The 26,498-nt window shown below is 39.5% G+C and overlaps 1 protein-coding gene across 7 annotated transcripts in view; it reads left to right on the forward strand.

The window, feature by feature from the left end:
* Window positions 1-21,378, forward strand: part of EPHA3 (EPH receptor A3) — a 324,232-nt gene extending 302,854 nt beyond the window's left edge. For all 7 annotated transcript variants that reach the window (XM_075908782.1, XM_075908777.1, XM_075908769.1 and 4 more), the window contains 2 exons: window positions 15,205-15,360; window positions 17,939-21,378. In XM_075908782.1, coding sequence (XP_075764897.1) covers window positions 15,205-15,360; window positions 17,939-18,044 — 262 coding nt within the window. In that variant the 3' untranslated portion in view covers window positions 18,045-21,378. The remainder of the gene's footprint in view (window positions 1-15,204; window positions 15,361-17,938) is intronic.
* The last annotated feature ends 5,120 nt before the right edge of the window (window positions 21,379-26,498 follow it).

The raw sequence follows: 26,498 nt of genomic DNA on the forward strand, positions 1-26,498 counted from the left end.
GGCTAGATTTCAAGGAAAATTTTTTATCTCAGGTACTTCTACACTGCAGCACTATTTCAGGATACTTCCGGTGTCCCAAAATAGCTATTCGGCATCTTGATAGCATGCCTAATATTTCAAAATATTTTTCAAAATAACGGGTGCGCTATTCCGACGTCCCTGTAAACCTCATTCCACAAGGATTAAAGGACATTTCAGAATAGCAGTTTATTTAGAAATTTGGCATTGTATAGACAGCACGAAATTACAAAATAAGCTATTTCAAAATACACTCAAAATAAGCTATGCAATTTGCGTGGCTCAAATTGCATAGCTTATTTCAAGCTAAAAGTACAAGGTAGATGTACTCTTATAGGTGTGATGGATGAAAATTTATATCATCATGGGCATAAGCAGTCAGAACACTGAACTAAATAAATATATATATAATTAAAATGTAATAAAACTTCATTAGAAGTACTGCAGTGACCCCAAATGTGTTGTGTTAATGGGCAAAGCATGGTTTCCAGGCAACTTTACACTGAACTAAGAGTGAGGTGCAGGGTTAAATTAAAGAATTTAGGGGCCCTGTTCACTATGAAAATTGTGTGTGCACTGGGGGGTGAACTGCCCCCAAAGAATGTGATGGAGGAGCTCAGGTCCTACCCCTACCAGCTTACCTAAGGCTGGTGAGCAATCTGGTCGATGATGAACCCCTACCAGTTCCTGTCCCACAGGGCTGGGTCCTGTCCATAGTCCAGCCCATTGGTTCTCAGCACAGCATTCATAGAGGACAAAACTTGAGTGTGCGCCCCAGTCCATTCAAATTTAGCTAAGCCACTCCTCATAGTTTTGGGGCAACAAAGTCAAATCTAGTTGAATGGAGGTCTCCCTCAGTTTGGGGTCTCAGTGCAAGTCAACATTGGTTTGTCCAGGCCTGGTTTGAAGACCAGCATATTATTTGTCATGAGCAAAATCTCTTGATCTCTTTGTGTCTCATTGACCCTATTTCTAAAATGGAGCTAGGTTAATCCATAGAACTCGTTAAACAAATCTGGGGGAGGGGGAATTAGTGGGAAAAGAAAATAGTTTCCCCCATTTTTCTAATTCCAGAAATTAAAACATTGAAACTCTACATTCTGTTACATTTTAACATTTGCAAAATTTCCTTCAGCTACATGGTTGATCACAAAATTTCAGAAGGGCTGTTCTTCTCTTTTCAATTTTGAGATTAGAAATAATTCTATCATTCTTACCTTCCTCTTTGAGACTGACAAGTGAAATGGTAGTGATTACTAGGAAGTGGACTGAAACCATTAGTTCATGTCTCTTTCATAAAATTACCCTTCTTTCCATTTCCTCTACACAATTTGCAAATCAGAAACTATTTAGCAATTTTTAACGAAGGACAAATATAACAAAACTGGTAGTTGTTATCATTAATCAGCTCATTTAGTTTTTTACACGAGAGGCTACCAATTTTTTCTGCAGTCTGGCTTTAGCATACTCCTGCCTGCAAGAAATAGTGTGTTTTTAAACAAGGACTAGTAGATTCTGAAGAATGACTGATTCTGATCACAGATAGTTCACTTAGGGTTTGTCTACACAAATGTTTAGTTTGGTGCATGCTGATATGTGACCCTATGCCATGCTAGCCTGCAGTAAACTAAATGTCAGCATGGATTCCACTGATATGGACTATAGACTTTGGTCTACTGCACTTCAAACCATTAGTAGATATAAGTGTACTAAGTAGATGATAGTGTATCTCAGCAGGGTCCTCACAGACATTTACTGCATAGTAGCCTATTGTGGGGTAGATTTACATAGCAGCTTGCTACAAATTAAATGTTTGTGTAGGCAAGTTCTAAATTAACCTCTCTGCCAATCTGTAAAATATGGATAACACATGCCTTTTTCACAGGAAGATTAATTAGTTAATATTTGCTAAGTCTGTGGAACATGAAAAGTGTGACAAGTTGGATAAATACCAATAGTTAGTAGGATACAGCTTCTAGATCTGCAGACATAGCTCTTTGTTGTAGCAGTAAATCACTACAAAATATTTTAAAGGGCTAGTAATTCATGCAAACTTGATCTAATTTGGAAAAATCAAAAGGCTTCAGCAAAAGCATTTGATTGAAAACCAAACTGAGGATGACTCTTGCTACAGAAATAGTAATAGAAATGTAGCCGTGTTAGTCTGGTGTAGCTGAAACAATATACAGGATTATGTAGCACTTTAAAGACTAACAAGATGGTTTATTAGATGATGAGCTTTCATGGGCCAGACCCATTTCCTCAGAAATGGGGAACTTCCCAACTTACTTTCTTGCTACAGAAATAGTTACCTTTATGGAGGCCAAAAGCTGGAGTGGAAATATAACAAACTCAGTCCTCAATTTAAGGTATTTTTTTCAGAAATAAAGCACAGGCGCCTGTGAAATGATATTTTATTTTTGTTTTTATAAGCTCTCTTTGAATCTCCTCAGACTGTCTGTGTTGGGTATAGTTATCAACCTGTCCGATTTTAAAGAGCACTAACATGTCCAGTCAGAGGCTTTCGGAAAAGTCATGTCATTTTAAAAGGAGATACTAAACTGACAACTACAAAACCCCACAAAATGTGAAGCAGTATATCCTGTCTTTTATTCGATGACAACAGTTAACAGGTTTAAAATTGTGGTTTGTACTAAAATATCTAACATAAATCATTTTTCCTGATTAACTAATCCTTTTTATATGGTTAAATCATAAATAAAATGTAGGACCAAGTTCTGCTTTCAAAAACACAGGTGTAAATTCAGAGAAATTCATCAGGACTCTGTGAATTTGTTCTTCATTTGCACTGATGTATCTGAGAGCAGAAATTGGTCCTTAATATTTCAGGTAAGCTGTTAAAGTAAATGTGCAGAACAAGTCTTCAATAATCTTTTGACTCTGGTCTTGCAGATTGCAATGTGGGGATTGATCCCTGTGCTATCTGCACAGAACCCCATTATTTTTCACTGAGACTCTGTACAGGGAAGGAGTTGTCCCCATGAATTATAATTTGTAGGCATTGCTCTGAAGGTGCATATTTCCGTTAATTTTCTGGATTCAGTAATAAAAAATAACTAATCTTGTATAAAACAAAACAGTCTTTTCTGAACAGAGTTACATAACTGTAAGCCCTAAAACTTTTGTTCTTTTAATATCTAATCATAGCCCTAATTAACCTTTTTGAAAAAGCCTCAAAATGACATTCTCTCCAGAATATGCTGCAGTGTATCAAATAGAGAACCTCAGGAATGTAAGATGTCTGTTTTAAATATTATCTAAAAAGGCAACCCATTTAATTCTGCAAACATTACTATATTTCCAAAACAATCAACTTTTCTTAAAAAGCAAGTTTGAATCCCTTTACCATTGTCAACCAGCTTGCAAATTCAAAAGATCAAAAGAAATTCACTCCATGATACAACTGAGAATGTGTATGAAAAGTTGCGTGGATAATTTATCATGCAAGCTTTTCTGTTAATGGTCTGCAAACGCCATGCCACTTTATTGAATGTGTTATTAATTATTTGAAATTATTTATGTGAATAATTTCTGTCAGTAGTAGGATGCTTTAGGAAGTTTTAAATCCATTTCTGACCTACTTTCATTTTGGTCATTTGCTTCTCACCATAAGTATTTTAAGACTAATAAGTTAAGCAAAAGAACTCCAATTTTACTTGAAGCATTCCAACCAATGCCAAATATGCTTTGTATTCATCAGGAAATTATACTGTGCTTGTCCAGGTACCAGTAGACATTCATAATAAGTTCAATCTTATTGAGATCAAAGAGATATCTGTCCAATTTTGCTTATTAGCATTAGCTCCCATTGTGCTTAAAGAGAGAAAAGACTCTTTGCTATGACAACTTATTCAACAGCCATGGGTAACAAGCCTGATATAAATAAACTGAAATCACCTCCCCACAAGAATGCAATATAATTAAGACTTACGTTTAGTATATAAGTAAAACATTTGCTTTTCTTTTACTGCTTTCATTTTGACCCTCTTAATAAGATCCAAACAATAAATTGGAGGCTGATTTATACCTTTCAGAATCATCATCATTAGCCACAGGTCAGATTATGACCTTGTTGTTCTTCAAGTAGCGTCCCTCTGCCTACTTCACTTCCAGAGGTTTTGATTGCTGAGCCCATTTTACCCTCTCATGTGCCTGAACATCCTCACAGTCTACACCACGGCTATAGAGGGCTGTCTGAGTTAAACATCCTCAGTTCCTTTTCATCTGCGTTCCGCCAGACATGGAGTTTAGTCTGTATTTGTTCACTCTTTACTTTAGTGGTTAGATCTTTATTATAGTAGATTTCTGAAGTCTGTGAGAGGGAATAGACTTTTTTGCCATGGCATTTTAGTAGTTTGGCAGAATGCCACCTAACGAGATCATAAGTATGGCAAGAAAAAGGTTTCATTATGACCCCATTCAAATTTTTTACCTATGGTTTCTTCTGAGTTTCCCATTAACCAAACTATTCACCTTCCAGTTTTCTTTAATATTTTTTCCTAAGTCCCATCAGTATACACAGAAATCTGCCTTCTGTAGGCTAGATTCAAAGAGGGCTTGAGTCTTTTACTTGAATATAACTAGGCCATTCAGGAAGACTCAACAAACTATATTTCTATTGCAAATAGACCGAGGAGAACTTCTGTCTCCACTCAGAAACTTTCTAAATGGATTCCTGGATGCTTTATTGCTAATTGCTGAATGAATTACTGCCAATTCTGCTGTGTTTTCCCCTCTCCTTTATGAGTGATTTCACTCTCTACTAGATCAAAATCTACCTTATAGCCCTACTCAAGGACATTTTCAGTTGCTAAACTCTTCATGGTTGCATGTCTTTGGTTCATACATTTTCTACCTATTATTCCTTGTTTCATTCTGCAAGCTCAGATGCTGCAGGAGCTAATGTAGTTCTTCTTTTGTGATGCACTCTGTTCAAAACTCCCTTCTCCTTAAAGGGTTACTGCTATGTGGTCACCCAAAGCAGAATTCCCAGAGGGACACTAGTCAAAAAAGGAGGAGAGGTTACTCACCTTGTACACTAACTGGAGTTCTTTGAGATGTTTGTATCCCATATGTGCTCCACTACCTGCCCTTCCGTCCACTATGTTGGAGTTTCTTTGTGATAGAGAAGAAACTGAGGCCGTGTCCAGACTCAGGGGTTTTTTCGGGAAAAGTAGCCTTTTCCCGAAAAAACTTCCCCTGCGTCCAGACTCAAGCCGCGTTCTTTCGAAATTATTTCGAAAGAACGCGGCTTTTCTTTCAATGGCGGTAAACCTCATTTCACGAGGAAGAATGCCTTCTTTCGAAAGTTCCTCTTTCGAAAGAAGGCGTTCTTCAATGTAAAGAGGCCGTCTTCGAAAGAGAGCATCCAGACTCGCTGGGTGCTCTCTTTTGAAAAAGCGGATTTTTCTTTCGAAAGATCCGCCTGCAGTCTAGACGCGATCTTTCGAAAGAGGCTCTTTCGAAAGATGCTTTCGAAAGAGCCTCTTTCGAAAGAAGCCTGCAGTCTAGACATAGCCTGAGAGCAGTTCACCCATATAGACCTCTGTGACCTCACTATGGGGCACAAGGATATGTAGGGTGTGTTCATGGAATAAACAGGTACTGCTACCTAAAATCTCCAGTTGAAGGCTCAAGGTGCATGTGGACTATCCATGGGAGACCTATTTTGAAAAACTCTAGTTACAGCACAAGGCGAGGAACCCCTCCTCTTTTTTGGCTTGCTGTTTATTGCAATTCAGAAGGGATCTATTCTTTTATTCTCAACTCAGTGTTCAGGGCATGTACTGTGCCACCCTCATTAGCATTAATGGATATTCTAAGCTGGAGGTGCTGGAAAACAAACTGTGCAAAGCTATTACCTGATATATCCTTATACATTAAGTCTGCCTTGAGATTCACAGTTCATCCAAATGTGAGATGTGATGTCCGCATAAGGCAGGTCACACGCGCAAAATGGGACAGACAGGGAGCCAGTACAACATTTTATAAGCCTTCTAATGGCATTATTTTCACTTTAAAGAGGTTACACGTTGCTTTAGCAATAATGAGTGGATGGTGTTAATGGGCAGCATTCAGCTAGTCATGAATCCCCAAGAAATGAGATCAGTGACTGAATTATATAGCTATCACTGCACTGTGTGTAGTCAGTTGAAAATACATTCCTGTACATAGTGATAATGTTGTCCTAAAACACCCTATCCTGAATATACAGTATTGACCTTGCTTGGAAAGCACAGAGTGAATTATACTTAGTGAGGTGACTTGAGTCATTACTTTATCTGGACACAGTGGATTGAGGATGGCTCTCTGGAGAGAGATGACCTAATGTGTGGTGGAAGCAGCTCCGAGTGAGGGACGTTGGAAGCAGGCAAGGCTGAGAAGAGGCAAGCTAATCATACAGAGGATTCCTTTTAGCAAGCTTTGTATCAGACCCTGAGTAAGATGCTTCCATCCTGGACCTCCTGGGGATGCTGGAGGAAAAGTGCCAGCAGGTTGCTTTCTTTGTAATTACCTTGAGAATGGATAAATAAGGATTAATTGGGAAGGGGGGAACCTCTCTTAACTCAAATGTAGCTCTGGTGAATTGCAGAGTAAGATTGAGATGATATTTTTAGTCCCACCTATGTCCTGGGTGTGGCTGGGTGGAGGTGTATGTGAAAGAATCAACTGAAGCAAGTCGCTCCTTTCTCCCACCTGAATATAAAGCAGGTTTGATGGCTGAATGGAGGGAAATAGTTTAGGGTGTAGCTGAGCAGTCCTGGAAGAGGACCCTTAGGAATAGCCAAGCCTGAGGAAAAGACATGGGCTCATCTTTAATGTCTTACATTTTTTTCTTGATTAATAATGCCAAAACTCAGGAAGCAAAGTGAGTGGAAAGAAGCTTATTGATTGTAAAGAATGTGAGTGTATTTCAAAAGGAAGTCGGCAAAGATACCTGCTTGCAGTTCCTAACTGGTGATCCATATAACAACGAAGTGTACCCATTTTTTGCCTAAAAAAGAAAAAGTAGCAACAATACGGTTTACTCTCAAACTAAGCAAACATGATATGAAATCTCAGGGGAAGGGAGGATGGGAAAGAGAAAAAAATATGCCAAACAGCAAGGCAAATTTGATGTTAAGAATAAAGCTACTAATTTTACCAGAGGGACACTTTATACCAGGCATAAATAGCGGTAACTGCAAAGATTCTAGTCCTTAAGGTCCAGGGATAATTAAAGTTAACACAATGAGTCTACTTCTCCTCAGTGTGACATTTATTTACTGGTCTCCTGTTGGGAAGCACATACCCTCATGATTCTATTTGCTATAGAAGATAAAACTAAAAGTGCTTAACATGCACTGTTTTTCTAAGGTCTGCGATAACTATGTTGTCCTTACCGTTAGTCAAGAATTTCAGTGTTTGACGTTACTTACGCCACATAGTCAGTTATTTGCATTCAAAGCAAAGTAGTGAAGGTGTCAGTTTGCTTTTTGTAAGACAAAAAAGAAATTGTAGATGCCTGTTTTTAAAAGTGAATGTCTAAAAGATGCTTTCAAATTTAGAAATACAGAATCAGGTTGCATTGATGAAGGGGGGGGGGGGGAGAACATGAAATCCAGGAGGTAACATGGGATTTCTCCATCCAGAAGCAATATTCTATCTTTTAACCAGAAATAATGCTTCATTCTGGTGGTCTTGGCATCTGAGTATTACAAATTAAGTTGTTTCCCTCTCAGTGGATAGCTGGCATATCTATGATAGAGATTTATATAAGCAGGGACTGAAATTTCCTTGCTATTTATATATTTATTTCTAGACATGATGTGCTGTGACATTGTTCTTTGCACTGTGACAAAATCTGTCTTAGTGACAGCAAACCACGTTCCTCTGTGTTTATGTGCATGACACAAGAGTTAATTCCAGTTGTTAAAACAATGGGCGAGTCCACTGAAATCTGACAGCATCAGGGCATTTTATAGAAAGTGTAGTCTGGCATCTCTAGGTTAAATCTGTTGCTTTATATTTATTTGCGGGGAGGGGGCGGTATATCACATGTTAGCAAATATGGACCTCCAACCCCATACAATACAAGAACAAGTGAAACTGAGAATTTCTCTTTGCCAGTGGAAGGATAACAATTAGAAAATATAGCAGTTGGTGTGGGGGGAGGTGGGGACAAAACAAAAGATCCCCCCTCCAAAAAGAGACTGGAGAAATCTTCTGTTTCACTTCCCCTGAGCAAACAGGCTATTTCCATGATTTCTTTTTAATGACTCTATTCTGAAGCTGGTAGGTACTGATTTATGAAAAGCTGTAAAAGATCAGGTGGAACCCTGCAGGACGTCGTTTACAGCTGCATGGATTGCAACCCATCTAATTTGTCTCGTTAAGTGTGAGCTCATGGCACACATCACCCAGCCCATAAATTTCGTGTTCAGACCTGCTGTCTAGGGGCTGGGTCAGAGGGAAAAAATGCCGATCTGTGCAGATGCTCTGAAAGCCCAGCGTTCCCTTGGTGCATGGGAGGAGACATCACAGACTCTTCACAGTGAGAGACAAATTCCTGTTCCTTGATAAACTGTCCAGATGTCCTCTCTGAGGAGGAAAGTAACTAATTTTTGTTTGGAATCCTACAAGGAGAAAAATGATACTTTACAGTGCTGGTTAGTCTGAGGTCACTTACATAAAAATTAGGTCATATTTTTTGTCCTGGTGATACTTTGATCCAAGTAATAAACATAAAAGCTCTGTTGGGCCACTCTAATCCCTAATCCCAGTGACCTGTGTTATTTCAACTTGTTGATGTTCATTCTTTCTCTAAGCAGTTGTTGAGTCCAGCCCTGTTTTATTAGAGTTAGGATGAAAAAAAAAAAAAAAAAAGGAACACGCTAAGTTAAATAGGGGGAAAAAATCTTTGTACTTTACCACTAAACACATTTCATAAATACCTTTAATAAATGTCTTGGGTTTCCAGATGCTATATCTAGAAAGCATAAATAATAAGTGTGACTGTCCATCAGACAAACAGTAGTTAGCTAGTCTCAGAGGGGTAGCCGTGTTAGACTGTACCTTTAAAAACAGTGAGTAGTCCTGTAGCACCTTAGAGTCTAACAAAAATAATAGCTAGGTTTGACCATATAGCTACTGGGTACACCCAGGGCCTGCTTGCCAAACGTGGACATTTTAGTGTTCGCTGTTCTAAATTTCATCTCTATAGGTGCATAATGGCTACTTTTTGCCTGATAATGAGGGTGCTTAGCTTTAAAGGGGTTTCTTTAACTCCCTTGCCATGTTCCGCTGGTTGCTCTTTTCCCCATCCACCAGGCCTATTATACTGTACCATTTTCAAGTGTCTTCTATCACTTTTATTCTCTTCGTGGAGTGGTGTATGATGGTAGACAGGAAACTTTTCCCATCTAAAACTAGTCCTCAGCTGTTGTAAAACATTGAAATCGTTGTGCCATTGAAATCAACTGAGCTGCCACGATTGATAGCAAGAAAGGATCAGCCCCAGATGACTCCAAAGCTTCTTACTCCAGACAACAAGAAATTGTTTGACTGCTTAGGCTTTCAGGTTTCTTCTCAGCTGAATGACTGCTCTTGAACCTGGTCGAGAATTACTGAAAGACCCTGAGTATCAATACCTTTCCAGTTTCTAAAGCAGCATATTCTGAAGCTTCTTACTGGCTTCACAGTAGTGTCCAGTAATTCAGAAAGGGAGTTTCACGATTTGTACCAAACTTGGGTCTCCTATAGTACATGACTGTGCACCGTCTGAGTAATTTTATGGGTAGTGATATTTGTATTTATCCTACAGCAGTCAAGTAGCCAGCCACAACTTCCAAAGCCTGCATTCTGAAAGCATTTTGTAAGTTATAAGAGGAATCCATTTATCAAACTAATGATAGGCAAAACCTCAAGGATGGAAGGTTGGCTTTGGATATGTAGCCAAAAGTCAAAGTGGCTTATTTGAACTTAGCCAAACTTCTTTAGTTTAAAAATTGAGGTCAGAATCATATGCGTAAGAATTCTGGTATTTCCTACCCCTCAGCAGGGTCAGACATACCACACGAACATGCTCTTTTAGTACTTCTGCTCCTGATGAAACTTAAAAGGGTAAAAGAACATGAAAATGATTCATATTGGGATTTTCAAACCAGCCTACAAGAATTATGTGCCCAGCTCCCATTGAAATTCACTGGAAGTTGAGCATTTAACTCTGTTGGGGGCCACTTCATAAATTCTACCTTAAAAGTTTTTTCCAAACCCCAGATTCTGTTCAAATTTGGACAGAAAAGTCTTTAGTGGTTTTTCTTTTGAACCCAAATCAGTCCTCCCATTACCAACATTAATGAATCACGTACCCAGCAGTAATACGGCATAATCATTTAACTTCAAATCATAGTAATTGGAGCATGTTCTCCAATCAGTCTCCTTCACTTCTGATTCCTGGTGAAGACTGCCTAAAGCTGGAATAATTAGATTTAGTCCAGCTGAAAAGCCGAGGGATAGGGCCTGAAATGACAGAGAAGTGCCAATAGATCGTTAGCCAACTGGCCTGATGTGGGAGGGCTACCTGTGCACATGCAGACATTGCAGCCTGTCATCTGAGCATTCCTTTCTACTGTCCTTGGTGCTGGTGCAGTAAACTCTCTGCAGTACATGGAGGATGTGGCTCTTCTACCGGCAGGCCCACCATGTAGCCCTCACACAGAGCTTCAGTGCTGAGGTTGGCTGTCTCCTGCCAAACATGAAACCAGCATAATGTCAGGCAGCCTCTCTTTGTTATTAAAGGACCTGTTTCAAGATACTGTCCACAACTCAATGGAGCACAGTACAATGTGTGTGTGAAACCAACACAGACAAGGAGTCCCGGGGCCTTTCCTGTTTTGCTAAGTGGTTCAGTTGCTGTGTAGCAAGAGGCAATTCATTTTCACAGTCTTGCTTTGTGCTGAGTAAGCATTAAATGGTTTAATTTTTTGGTCCTGAGTCTACAACGGTAGCGAAGGTATGGATTGGTAATAAGAGGTGTAGGAAAGGACTCTCACTGACTGGGAGTATTTTGGTGAAGCTCATGGTATACCTGTGCCCTTCTCAGGTGGGCAGTACAATTGAGTTCAGGTTACTTGTGAGTTGAGTAAAAAAATAAGACAATATGATTCACTGTTCACCCATACAGGCTCATAGTAGCTGTAGGGGAGGTCAATACTGAAGAGAATACAGTAGAGACACATTAGTAACAACATAGCAGTGCTGGATTGCTATGTTGCTCCTAAGTGGCTGTTGCTGTTATGAGGAGTGTCAGCAACTCACTGGGTCTCAGGAGAAATGGTCTCAGGGGAAATGTTGTTCATAAATGGTGGTTTCTCTTAAAGGTGTTGCTGCAAAAAAGCATCTACCATAGTGGCTTATAATCTCAAATACTGTCACAGGTGGAGAAACCTGCTATATTGTTAATTAGTGCTACAATTGGGAAATAATTAATATTGGCATTAAAATGTCATGTTCACCAGAAAGATTACTGATCACGTGGCAATTTGGAGGCTTTGCATGCAGCTTAGAAAAAACATAACAATGCAATGAGAACAAACAACAACTAGTGTCAATAAGGGGACACCAGGCATCTGTGCAGTAAAATAAGACATTACAGTATACTGGAATATTGAAGAAGAAGAGGAAAAATCACGGAAGTCAGGAGCAATTCCAGAAGACTGGAAAAGGGGCAAACATAGTGACCGCCTATAAAAGGGAAATAAGAACAACCCAGGAAACTACAGACCAGTCAGTTTAATTTCTGTGCCAGGAAAGATAATGAAGCAAGTAGTTAAGGAATTCATCTGGAAGAAAATAAGGTGATAGGTAACAGCCAGCATGGATTAGTAAAGAAAAAATTATGTCAAACCAATCTGATAGCTTTCTTTGATAGGATAACAAGTCTTGTGGATAAGGGAGAAGCAGTGGATGTGGTATACCTGGACTTTAGTAAGGCATTTGATGCAATCTCGCATGATCTTATCAATAAACTAGGCAAATACAACTTAGATTGGTCTACTATAAGGTGGGTGCATAACTGGCTGAATAACTGTTCTCAGAGAGTAGTTATTAATGGTTCACAATCATTCTGGAAGGGCATAACAAGAGGTCTGTTTTGGGACCCATTCTGTTCAATATCTTCATCAACTATTTAGATGACGGCACAGACAGTATGCTTATTAAGTTTGCAGATGATACCAAGCTGGGAGGGATTGCAACTGCTTTGGAGGATAGGGTCATAATTCAAAATGATCTGGAGAAACTGGAGAAATGCTCAAGGGTAAGTAGGATGAAATATAATAAGGACAAATGCAAAGTTCGCCACTTAGGAAGGAACAATCCATTTCACACATACAGAAGGGGAAGTGACTATCTAGGAAGTAGTACTACAGAAAAGGATCTAAGTATCATAGTGGAGCACAAGCTAAATATGAATCAACAGTATGACACTGTTGCAAAAAAAGCAAACATGATTCTGGGATGCATTAGCAGGAATGTTGTGAGCAAGAAATGAGAAGTCATTCTTCCACTGTACTCTGCACTGGTTAGGCCTCAGTTGGAGTATTGTGTCCAGTTCTGGACACCACATTTCAAGAAAGATGTGGAGAAATTGGAGAAGGTTCAGAGAAGAACAACAAAAATGATTAAAGGTCTAGAGAACATGAGCTATGAAGCAAGGCTGAAGGAATTGGGCTTGTTTCGTTTGGAAAAGAGAAGACTGAGAGGGGACATGACAGCAGTTTTCAGGTATCTAAAAGGGTATCATGGGGGTGGGGGGGAATTGTTCTCTTTGCTCTCTGATAATTGGACAAGAAGCAATGGGCTTAAACAGCAGGAAGGGAGGTTTAGGTTGGACATTAGGAAAACTTCCTAACTGTCAGGGTGGTTAAATGGTGGAATAAATTGACTAGGGAGGTTGTGGAATCTCCATCACTGGAGATATTTAAGAAAAGGTTAGACAGACATCTGTCCAGGATGATATAGACCATGCTTGGTCCTGCTATGAGGGCAGCGGACTGGATTTGATGATCTCTTGAGGTCCCTTCCAGCTCTAGTATTCTATTATTCTGTGATAAAAGATCCATCCCATATATGACTGCATTGATAGACCATTATGAAAGCAGTAAGTATAGCCCTCTATAATTCTATCAAAGGCAGGGTTATCTGTCATCCAGATCTTCCTGGCCACAGAGGAATTGGCCCAAGACAAAATATTACCTCCTCTACCTTGTCCCACTTTTTATGCTTATTTTCAATGTGATGTTTACTTCCCAGTTGCTATTAACCCAATAACAGCCTCCTATTTCAAGTCATACTGCCTGTAAATGGGTTATGATAGACAAATTGGTACACAAATGAGCACTGCGTAACACCACATAAAGTGGAGATTGAAGAAGACACAACTAGGATTGCCTGAGTGGCTGTGTCACACATTTAATATTACAATAGATTGCTGTTCTGAATCAGTGGTCAAATTAGACTCAAAATAGAGGGAAGGTTCTTTTCCCTCTTACTCTAACCTGTGGTGTGAATGGTTCGGTGGATTGTTACTGGAATACAAAGACGGGATGGATCAGTTGATGATTACCTGCTCTGTTCATTCCCTTTGGGGCACTATTGGAAGACAGGATACTGGGCTACATGGCCCTTTTGTCTGACTCAGTATGGCCGTTCTTATGCCTTTTACTTACCACACATTCAGACCTGGCCCCAGACAGTTGTAGCTCCAAGATATTACCCTCTGTTTGCTCACAGATTTTGAATAAGTGAATGAATGCGCATAATGTAATTCCTAGATAACTATTTGTACATCACAGTAAAGGCTGCAATAAGAGTGTGGAGACTTGATGTATCATCTAACCAATAGAGCACGATCCCTTTCACAGGAAATTAAGGTGCCTTGGGAGAGCAGGAAAAGAGGAAAATTTGCATATTTGGTATCCTTGTCATCCTTTATTTTGTGGATAATCAGAGAATTATGTTCAGTAAATGTGCCAATTCAGTACTCTGCGGCTATGTCTAGACTACAGAGTTTTTTCGAAAAAAGTGGCCTTTTTTCAAAAAAACTTCACCTGCGTCTAGACTGCTGCCCCATTCTTTTGAAATTAAATTGAAAGAATGTGGCAGGTTTTTTGACAGCGGCAAACTTCATTTTACAAGGAAGAATGCCTTTTTTTTTGAAAGAGTGCTTTTGAAAAAAGGCGTTCTTGAATGCAAACAGGACTTTTTCGAAAGAGAGCACCCAGGCAATCTGGATGCTCTCTTTTGAAAAAGAGGATTGCTTTTTTGAAAGTCTTGTGGCAGTCTAAATGATCTCTTTCGAAAGAGGCTTTTTTGAAAGATCTCTTTTGAAAAAGCATCGTTCAAAAGAGGCTTGTAGTCTAGACGTACCCTGTGCGAGCAATAGTTAATTTTAAAGTTAAAGAAGAGATATGTTATAACTTTGCAGCAACTTGCAGAATGCTCTAATTTTGGGATGCCTGAAGTGTTTAATGTAGGGCTTTAACAACCACTTGAGAAATTGTCTAGCTGTATTCAATAATGAACCTCTCTGTGCTTGTGCACTGTAAAGTACAAACTCCCCACGTAGGTTACAACTGCTCCACTAAGGCTCTTAATTCCCTTACTAATCACTGTGTGATTTTTGGAGCCCTTATGGACCTTTTTTGTGTTTTTAAATCCCTGGCTCTCTCTGATTATTCATTTGTGGTTTCAGCTCTAATATTCCAAATTCTGAGTATCAGTGAATTATATTATCAGTGAATTGGATTTGTAATTGAGAAAACTCATCACTCGACTGACCAGTCTGTTGTTTGAGACTAGTCAAGCCATATAAATGTAATGTAAATTAGACTCATCTTTGTTAAAGATTAAAAAAAGAATAATGTAAAAAATATGCATCATGTACCGGGAATGCTCCAGTTACTTAAAACATGGGGATGAGCTGGACTCGTAAGTAAGACAATTACACGATGTTCCTCAAAGCTGCCAGTCTGAAGAAATGCAGCCTCAGTAGTGGATAAATACCACAAGTGAACTGGAAGGCAGTTGGAAACTCCTGCTGGTGTGGGTGTTAAGTTTAGACACACGGTGTATCTCTGTTTGTCTCCTCCTGTCTTACCTTTGTCACATTCACTTTTACTCTAGGCCAGCAAATCTTCTCCTGGACCAAAGCAACGTTGACATCTCAGCCTTCCGCACAACAGGTGACTGGCTTAATGGAATTCGGTCAGGACAGTGCAAGGACATCTTCACGGGTGTGGAATACAGTTCATGTGACACTATAGCCAAGATTTCCATAGAGTAAGTACAAATTGGAGTGATAATATACTGCATGATTGCTGCCCATGGTTATTTTTTTTTATTTCAGGCAGGCATATGTCACACTATTGGGCTAAGCTTTAACAGGAGTAGCTTAAAATACTCTCTTGTATTAAAAAGCCATTTTCAAATAGAATCTCAAAATTTAGTTGTGATAGGAAGCAAATGGCTCCGCAGCTAGCTCTGTGTAAACAGACTGCTGTGCTCTCACACAGCCCAGTGAAGTCAGCAACGGATCTTCCCCATGTGATTCCAATTGCAGGGCCAGAGCCTGAGAAGTCATTGGCCAAGCAGCAGTGGGATCTAGGGTTGCCTGGCACCTCTGAAAATCTGGCCATTTTGTTTAGGAATCTGACTTCAAGCTCCTTGGTTTGAAAAGTTCAACCATTGATAGAATCCTAATGGGGATTTAGAATTTAATTTCAAATGCTTTGCTGTGAAAAACAAAACTATCAACTATTACCAGAGCTACATACAAGCTTTTCATAGGGAAGCCCTTTTTCTGTTGAGTGTATCTGTTCCTAATCTGCCTGTGAAACACATCCCAGAACTTTATTTTTGTTGCTGTTCCTTTTATGCGGTGAATGTTTGGAGAAATATACTTCAGCCTAGGAACTGCTCACTGCTATACTGATGATAGCAATGTCTTGGGATGCTGCATAGGGACCAGGACCTCATTGTACTAAGTACTGTACAAACAAACAACATAAAGACAGCCACTGTCACAGAGAGCTCAGTGTCAGGGATGTGAACAGATGATGGAAGGGACGTGATATGGTATATATGGAAGGCAAAATAACAGTAGGAAGAAGTGTTTGAGAATCAATTCACACAATGAACTCAACAATGACAGTGCTCATGGAGTGTCTACTACAAATCTTCTCTCTTTTAGCTGGATGACTGGCCAGATGTTTTTTTTCTGTCCATGATTAGATGATCACAACTTTTATAAGCAGGAGGGCAGCCCAAAAAAGCATTTGGGGGTTTTCATTTTCTCAGGAAGAGGGTGGGAATGTTTACAGGAGAGGTAGCATGAGACATTTTAGGACATTTTTCATCCAGTTCATCACAAAAGCATGGTGGGAACCTTAAATTTGCACCCTCTATTTTTGTACTTAAGAATGCATGTGGACCAAAAAATATCAAATTGTTTGTTGCAATCAATCTTCCCTTACAAACATATCGTCCCCTTGTTCAAATCGTCTGATATGTGTGCCTGTTTCTTTTTTATGCTAATAAGACACATACACGTATACTGCAAAAACAGAGTTCTCCATTATTTCTGAAATATTACAAATGTTACAAGTCTTCTACTCTACCTTAAGTTTCATTTACTTAGAGAAGGAAATGAACTGGTTAAATGGGTGCAATTCTTTCCTGGCATATCAAGAAAGAAGTAGGAAGTATTGGTGTTGCTCGTTCATGTGTCCACCTGGAATGAATTAGTTTGTTTAAATCCATACCATCTTTATTATTGTCATATAGAGTGTCATGGTAGTCTCTCTGCTACTGGGAACACGTCAGGTCTAGTTATGAAGATACTGTGCCAGAGACTATTGAATTCTTATTGGTATACATTAGTGACAGTTAAATGATGGGGAACAAGTAATCAATCTGAGGAAGTGGGTCTGGCCCACGAAAGCTCATCATCTAATAAACCATCTTATTAGTCTTTAAAGTGCTACATTGTCCTGCATTTTGCTTCAAGTAATCAATAGATACAGTATGAAAATTCAAACACATAATTAGCATGTTATTGCAACTGTAAGAAGAAGCTGATAATGGCTTACTATAGCAGTGACCTCTGAAAACACTGCAAAAGCTCGCTGGTAATGACCAATTTCCTGTGGACTAATAGTTAATTAGCTCATAGACTAATAGTTAATTAGCTCTACAGCAAAAGTGTGAAGTCACATTTCCACTGTGCCCAACAAAAGGATTAGATTGTCTGGAGAAACAGAAAGCAAAAACACAGCAAGGCCTGTGAACATGACTGGTAGCTATACATTTCAGCATCATTACAAGAGTTATGAAAGCCATGTTGCTCAAAGAGCTCAGCGAACAAGATAGCAGGATTGATGTGGGGGGAAAAATCATGCTGAATGAGAACTGAGGCATTAGAGAGGCTCTCCCGTGATCACAGCATGAAGTGTTGAGAAAGCAGGGGAAAGTGCCTCAGGAGTCTCAATATTCTACTTGATTCTACAATCAGCACTAGTTCATTGTCTTGTTTTTTGAGTGGGCATTTGCAGATGCTAAGTGAGGTCTTCTTTTCTTGTGCTGTTTGTTTGTTTGTCTTATTGAGACACACATTCTCACTGTAACAGAGATGTAGCCGTGTTAGTCTAGTCAAGCTGAAACAAAAACCAGGACTATGTAGCACTTTAAAGACTAACTAATAAACCATCTTGTTAGTCTTTAAAGTGCTATATAGTCCTGTACATTCTCACTAGTTTCTGTGCCCATATGCTCCTCCAATCTAGCAATAGGGAAGAAGGCAGTATGAAACACAAAGGCAGGATACAACACATTTATCAGCCATGTATTCTCTTTCTTACAGTGATATGAAGAAGGTTGGTGTTACGGTTGTGGGGCCTCAGAAGAAGATTATTAGCAGTATTAAAGCGCTAGAAACTCATACAAAGAATGGCCCTGTTCCTGTGTAAGGTACCAAAATGATGTTGCTCAGGTCAAAGAGAGACAAGTTGCGTCAAAGGGCAAACAGTGACCACTGCGGAAACTGCACGAATTAAAGGAGCTCTCACAACGTTGGGAACATTGGTGGAAATTTCAAGCCCACTAAGAAACTCAAATATTGAGTACAAATGCCTTAAAAATAGGAACAAAAATTTTTAATCCTAAAGGGTGGGTGCTTTCTTTTCCCCTTCTAGTATCTAATTGATAATACAGACAATAATTTTGAAAAGAAAAAAATATGTATAAACCCTCCAAGTATAACAGTGAAAGTGAATTCTAGAGCCATTTGAACATTTACTGACTGAATATCATGAAACACCACGGACAGAAAAGCTGTGTGTTTGATCAACAGCAGCAACAACAACCACAAAAAAAGACTTGCAGTATTTTTATACACAAAAGAGATCTGTAACAGGCATTTTATTTCTTTAAAGGCAAGCAAAATCGAGGGATTATACCTCAAATTTATCTGGCCATATTTACAATAATATTACTGTCATCCTTTGTTTCGACTGTGGAAAGGCGTAGAGAAATAAAATTTGTAGTGACTTTGAGTTAATTCAGAAATGATTTTTGCCACTACGTTAGCTTCCGTAAATGTTTCCATTTAAAAACAAAAAGTCTTAATTTTTTTTCAAAAGGCATATTTATTTCCTTTTATTCCTTATTGTTTATATTTATGTTTAATATCTTAACTTAGATTTATTACTGCCATGTGCCAAATGCAGTCAGACTTCACTGATCAGGATCAATGGTTTCTCAGGTTTAACCTGAGAAATTGTATGATGTGTTACTTTCTAGATTTTGTTGTATGTTCACACTGCCCTGTTTGAAATCTGAGAAAGAAAAGCTTTTTTCCAGCTCTTGCTCTGAACAATCCATCTGGCGTTACTGACATTCTACATATGTCATGTTTCTGTTTACAATAATATGTTATGCTTCTAACCTGGAGTAAATATACTAGCGGAACTGCGTGTGTGGACAACATATGAATTGTTCCACGGATCAATATCCAGCCTGCTTAAGCATGTTACTTCTCTTTACTTAACAAAGACTTGATTTGGCCATCTTCACACATCATGAGTAGCACCCTAATTTAGTGGGATTGCTTGAGCTAACTTGTAAAGATTTGAGTCTGAGTCTGGAGCCGAAGGTCAGAAATTCACATGATCACAAGGCTATTGTGGCATGTATATGTATACAGCCCCTGTCATTACACTAGGATATGACTTAGTGCTGCACATCTATGACTGGAATCCTGCCCTCCTTAAACTTCTACCTGTTCTGCAGAATGGATTCTAACGAGTAACGCTGAGTTCCTGCGAAAACAAGCAAAAGTCAAAATGGAATTTGAAAGCTCCAGAGTTGTATGTAGTATAGATTACTAGGTATCTAGTTGTTGTCTGCCATGAATGCAAAATCGATTGCTTGTTCTTCTGAAGTACACACTGACGCATGAGGCTGAATTCCTAGAATTTTTCAGCCTGAATCTGCTTCTAAATTATTATTCCTGGATCCCAAACATGAACATTGTGAACACATTTATCACTCACTGGTAAATAGGGACATGCTGGTTGGTGGACATGCTTAGAACAATCTGATTTGAAAATGTTCAATTGATAATAGCTATTAGTATGATTTTATAACACAATGAAATAGTTTTACATAAATTTGAACCAACAGTATTGAAAAGTGCACACACAAAAATTAAAAAGAAAGCAGTGAGAGCACACAAAATATTCATGGTTTTCTGCAGTGAACTATGATGGAGGATCCAATATTAGGGCAGATCCCATCTTTTTCAAATACAAAAATGGGATATATGCAGGAGCCCTGCCTCCTCTGTGGCCTTAGACCTTCTTCTTCTCTTTCCCCTTTGGTTCCACCCCTGTCCAGGTAGCAAGCTGGCATCAAGGAGTTGAAAGGGCTACCCAGGGAGTTCAGACCTCTGGGGAGCCTCAGACACGCCACCTCTTTTGGGTGGGCGTCTGGGATGCACAAGAACAGCCCCCATCTTGTGGCCCTGCCCTCCAGGGTGCACTGCAAGGTGCAGATGAAGGGTCCGGACCTCCATGATTCCCCACAGAAGCCTGAATTCTCTGGGATGTTTTTTATGCTGCCCAGCTTGAGCTTTTGGCCTGTCCAGGAGGTGGAGCCTCAAGGTAACGAGGAGCACAGGATGGAACCTTGTGATGTGCGGGAGCAAAGTCCGCCTCAGCAAAAGGTTGGTACTGCTCCTTAGCCACAGGCAGGCACATAGAGGCACTCCAGGGAATTAGGGGCCAATTTATCCCAGTGTCATTCAGCCTCGGACCAGGACTTGAAATGTACATTTTCAGACCCTCCTGCCCAGTTAGGAATGGGTGGTCACCCTGTCCAATCCAAGGAAGTACAAATGGCAGTTTCAGCTTGCTTAATGTGTTCAGAATTGTTCTCTTCAAATTTGGGCTTAACTTGATTAAAAAGTTGTGAATTTTGAATTTTTAAGTCACCCAGCTCCAGTGTGGACACAAGTGCACAAGAAATCTTGTCACAAAGTATTTCTATAGATGTTCCTCTCAGTCTTCATTCAGGAATCTTTGGGGGAGGGCAGTTTTAAATACTTTTCAAAACAATAAAAATGTTTCAAATTGAAATCTTACAACTCACGCCATCCTTAATTCTCTCTCAGTATTTAGTCATGCTCTACGGACACTGTTCTGAACATGCTCAGCGTATGTGAGTGATATTGATTCTTGGTAAGAGGGAAATTCATTTTTGTTTTTGTTTTTTTGCTTGCAGTTATGAGTAGCATGGTTTTAAACAAGTTTAGCTTCCTCTCCCCTTCAGAATTGTACAAATACTCTAAGTGGCCTCTTATTGAAAACATCCCACACTCCCCTCCCCTTGTACATATGTAAACATAACAGTGTACAATTCTTAAATGTGGAGTAGAGGTACTAGAATTATTGTGGCCATCTTCCTGTACAGGATCTGCATTGGTTATTTACATCACACAAAATGCAAACTATTCACAACATTATGTACCATATTATTGGTTTTGTATCTTTAAATATAGTTTACATATATAATTTATTTCTCTTAACATATCTAGTTTTGTGCTGTACTTAGCATTCAATAAGCAATGTATAGATGTGATTTGATTGGTAATATGTACTTATTTTAACTTGTAATTCAAACATTACTTACTCATTTAGTTTATATGTTGTGCAATTATAGATGGCCTCTTTACTAATGTAAAATTATTTGTAGTGGAAACATTTATATTTTTATAATAAACATAATGAAAGTATTTTTTACATATTGGAATACCCAGGTGATTACTTTGAGGCAAAGTAAATCTGTTTGGTTTAAAAAAAAGAAACTAACTGGCTTGATTACATTGGGATTAAATGTAATACATTACCTGTGGCTAAATTCTCAACTTCAGTGCACAGCTTGAGTTAAAGAGCAGTTATTAAGAACACCTATTAAAAAATCAATGTTTAAAATAGACCCACTGGCCAGATCCCTTGGTATTGTGCCAAATTACATTAGTGTGGAGATCTGATTCCCTCTGTGTATGGGAAGACTGTTTTAGTCACAAGCTGCATATAGGGTGTTGAGAAAGTTGTTTATATTAGCTAAGCCAAGTAACTCCAAACTTCTACTTTTGTTTCAAGGGGACTGGACCTCCACTGGTCCAGAACGCTTAAGTACTATAAAGGATGTTCTTGTCAACAAAGTAAGGCAAAGCCCATTAGTTACTGTAACTTTTCCCCATGATCATTTTTTTCCTCTGTATTGTAAACAAATCATCATCTAATGCTCTTTCCTATATGTGTGTGTGAGAGGCAGTGATTTTTTCCTGTTTACTGTACCAAAACAAAAGCATTGTTTTCTATGTGTTTCACTGAGGCATAAATCATTTGAAAATACCAATGTAAACCCTAGCTTTGCATCTCAAGAAATATTGTCCTAGAAGAATGTGAGGATGTTCTGCTTCTCCCGTTAAAATTACTTAGGATGAGTAAAAAATTAGTATCCATTTGTATTACAAATGAGGAGGACATGCTTGTATTTTAACTCACTCTGTTTTTAATCATGCAAAGCAATGCATTACAGAGTGGCTACGTCTACACTGGCATGATTTTCCTGAAATGCTTTTAACGGAAAAGTTTTCCGTTAAAAGCATTTTCGGAAAAGCGCGTCTAGATTGGCAGGATGCTTTTCCGCAAAAGCACTTTTTGCGGAAAAGCATCCGTGGCCAATCTAGACGCGCTTTTCCGCAAAAAAGCCCCGATCGCCATTTTCACAATAGGGGCTTTTTTGCAGAAAACAGTACTGTGCTGTCTACACTGGCCCTTTTGCGCAAAAGTCTTTCAGAAAAACACTTTTGCATGAACGAGAGCAGCATAGTATTTCTGGAAAATCACTGATGATCTTACATGAGATCGTTAGTGCTTTTCCGGAAATTCAAGCGGACAGTGTAGACAGCTGGCAAGTTTTTCTGGAAAAGCTGCTGATTTTCTGGAAAAACTTGCCAGTCTAGACACAGCCAGTAATTCTATGTGGGTAAACTTGGCAAGTGTTATCTGTTAAGTGATATTAATTGAAAGAGGAGCTATTGGACACCACAGAACAGAAAGAAGGAGACAGTAATTCAAATCTGAAGCACCTCTTTATAACACCCCTATGTTACATACTGTGCTGAAGTTGGTTCATAAGATGCGAATCCAAATCCCAGTGTTGGATTTGAAATGATGTGGAAACCAAGTCAATCTGTGGAACGCTTTTGCCAGAAGATGTGAAGGTCAAGACTATCACATGGTTTAAAAAAAAAATAGAAAAGCCCATGGAGGACAGGACCATCAGTGGCTAGCAGCCAGGATGTGCTGGAATGGTATCCCTAGCCTCTGTTTATCAAAGGTTGGGAGAGGGTATGTGACTTGTTGCTTACCAGAAACTGCTGGGCCAGCCTTGTCACTCCAGCTGCAATTGAGGGAAGTGAATTGGAGCTGACTGGAGTAATCTGAGTCTGACTGGCAGAGACAGAACAGCTGTTGGCCCAATTTGCCTGGGGCTATAAACAGGCACAGAAGAAGGAAGCCAGGGGATGAAGAAGAAGCCAGAGAGTAGAAGGAGAGGGAATTTACAAGAAGCGAAAGCGCCTAAGGTTGGAACCCTGAGTGGTGTGATGAGTTTATCCCTTGATAGCTCAGTGATTGCACTGTTCCTTATACAAGGTAGATGGACAGAGACATGTAGTGGTTGTGAACACTAGGACTTTAACAGTGTTTAAAAAAGAACTAGATCAATTCATGGAGGTTAGGTCCATCAATGGCTATTAGCCAGCATGGACAGGAATGGTGTCCCTAGCCTCTGTTAGAGAATGGTAATGGATGACAGAGGATGGATCACTTGATGATTACCTGTTCTGTTTATTCCCTCTGGGGTATCTGGCATTGGCCTCTGTCAGAAAACAGGATATTAGGCTAGACGCACCTTTGGTCTCACCGGGTATGTCCATTCTTATGGTCTGAAGCTACAAGGTTCATCTAATCTGTACAGTATGCAAGCTGTTTACTCTATGAAAAGGTAATACTTAGCAGTAATACTTAGAATTTTGTTTTGTCCCTGGGTGCTTTGGCACACTAACCTAAAAGTAATTTCTTTAGGAATTTTGGATAATAATCTGCCATAACTCTTTTACTTTATCATAAAAGAATATTGGTACTCATGAAAGCACTGGCATAGAACAGATATGTAATCAGCAGTAATGAAGGCAAACTCCATTCTATCCATGGTACTATACTAATCTGGTAGTTTAAATGCTAGAGGTCAGTTCGTTACCCAGGGGTGTGGTCTTAAAAGTACCTCAGTGACTCCTAGGCTTAAATTCCACTTTGAAAGGGGATTTTGGTGCCTAAGCCTTATGGAAAGCCTTACTGAGAGTTAAGAGGCTATGGAACTTCTGAAAACGGGATTCACATGCCTAAGTCACTAAGGTGCCTAAGAAAGTTTTACCCCATATCTGTTTATCCATCCCTTATTGAAATTGCCAGTGGGATACCATTCAGTGCCAGTGGAAGAGATGCTTTGAACATCCATCCCCGAGGAATGGTCCTGAGAGCCACTCTTCAGTCGATATGTGCTTTGTCACTAAGAAGGCTTCAAAAGGTAAACAACATCTCTTCATCTTTTGATCCAGCTAGCAGCCTAGCTGTTTTACCATGGTCACACAAACTGTCTTCCATTTTGAAAGATTCAGCCTGATTGATGGATATTATTTATACTTCAGGTGGGAAATATCGTCAGAATGGGCAGTACCTCTCAGAACAGAAGAATGTCTTCAAGTGCACCCACTGTATATCCCCTGAACCAGACAGCCCATCTGGAGATCATAATCATATTTGTCTGGCATGAATTTGAAAAAGTGTCTATTTTACTCTCACGTTGCACATGTAAAATGCTTCTGGTACATGCATCTCTTCTCCACATGCAAAACCATCTGTGCTCTTGCTTGGCCCCATATTCCAGGTTGTGTGTCATTTTCAAATTGAATCCAAGTCCTTTGGGCAGAAATTACATCATTAAAAATAAAGTCAGATAGTTTTATCTGAAGTCAGTGGTTACCTCTCAGCCCAAATTGGATGCAAGCATTCTTCAGGGCTGTCAAATCACCACCTCTCCAAAGGCTGTCCTCAAACTGTCTGAGATGTAACAAGATTGACATATAGTGTCAGGCTGTTGCTTCCATTATGTTCTTGAACAATTCCTGTTAGTGACGGGGAAGAAAGAAAAGATTGTCAAAAACTCATTACAAATCCTACCCCTTTCAAACCATAAAATCTAATAACCTATAGCCAATGTATTGCAAAAGGAGCTGAAATCAGTATCAAGAGAAAACATAATTTAAGATAGGGTTCTCTGTTTGTTACTTCCAAATAATTAGCAGTAATAAATGTCTTTGCATTCCTCAGTTACTTGAAGATACAGTGTAAGGTCTTAATCCCTACTCTTGTCTCTCTTAGGCCAGAAAAAGGGAATAGAGTAGAGTAAAAGAGCATTAAAAGGCTCTAGATGTGGTTGAGGGAAGATCCCTACCTGAGCACAGGCACTTACAGAAGACAACTGTAAGGTTTCCTTTCAGGCACCACCACCCACAAGCTGGTGTACGAGGTGGGGGCACGAAGGATGGTGTGTTAAGGGGAAGGCTTCAGCATGCAGTGCTGTGATGATTTCAGTCAGAGAGACTGCTGTAACATAATCACACATTCCAATGCCTGTGACACCAGTGGCTCCTTCATCATCTGGAGCAGCCCAGGATGGCGAGGGTGCAAAAGTGGTATAAATATCACATATTTCCTCCCTCCCTCCCTGTGCCCTCCTTGGCTGCAGGATCTGTACTGTACCTCTAAAAGGCTCCTCAAAGAAATCCCAGTTCTATTATGTATATGCCTGGTATTTAGCCAAGTTGTAAGGATTCTTCCTGCTTAGCTTGCACATATAGTTATGGTGGCTCTCATCCAATAAGTATGTGGGCCATTTGTGAATGCAGAGAGCCAGTCAGTCATGGTACTTGCCTGAGCTAGAAATTCCCCAACAGAACATTTTCCCATGCCACATCCATTTGACAAACTTCCAACGGAACCTGGCCTACCAGCAGGTTTAGAAACTTACCTGTCTAGTTTCCTACTAACCAACTGTTGGCCCACCCTGGTGGGAGCCTCAGAATCAGGTCCCCAGGCCTCCCAGGCTCTGTGGCTGCAGGGCAGCCTGCCTGCTGCACTGTGTTGGAACCCACAGCTTCCTGTCTTCCTGCCACGAAGCAACAGGCCAAGATGCCTTGGAGCCACAGGTGAGACTGGGGCCTTGGAGCTTGGATTTCTAGGGGGGAAATTCATTTAGAAATGTACTTAATGAAATGTTCAGATTGGTTCTAAACACATTCAGGGAAAAATTCCTCTGCTGCAAGAAATTATGAAGTTCTTACTTTAAGATCCAAAATGAAGAAATTTAAAAAAAAAGTAATTTCCCACAGAAGAGAAATTCCAACTTTTAACCAGCTCTAGTAATTGTAAACAGATCTCTTGTGATCTCCCTGCTTTACCTCTTTACTTCTGTGTATTCCAGAGTGGTGGAATTTGTAATCATGATTCATCTTCTCATCTGTCCATTGTATTTGCAAATGTTTTGGCTCCAGTTTTATGTAAGAAGTTATGGTATGTTCTTGTCCCCTACAAGTTCTTAAGATCACTTCATTGTAAATCAAGTACAACAAAAAGAGACAAATTCTGTGAGAACACATTTTGGCTAAGTGTCCCCTTCAGTGTTGTATATTACCATTTCAACTTATCATTATAGGTTAGCAAACAAGTAGTCACTGGAGAAAGCATTTACCTCACTATGTTTGGCCAGAGAACTTTATCACTGGGATTTTA

This window comes from Pelodiscus sinensis, chromosome 1 (assembly GCF_049634645.1).
Source record: "Pelodiscus sinensis isolate JC-2024 chromosome 1, ASM4963464v1, whole genome shotgun sequence".
Classification (NCBI taxonomy): Eukaryota; Metazoa; Chordata; order Testudines; family Trionychidae; genus Pelodiscus; species Pelodiscus sinensis.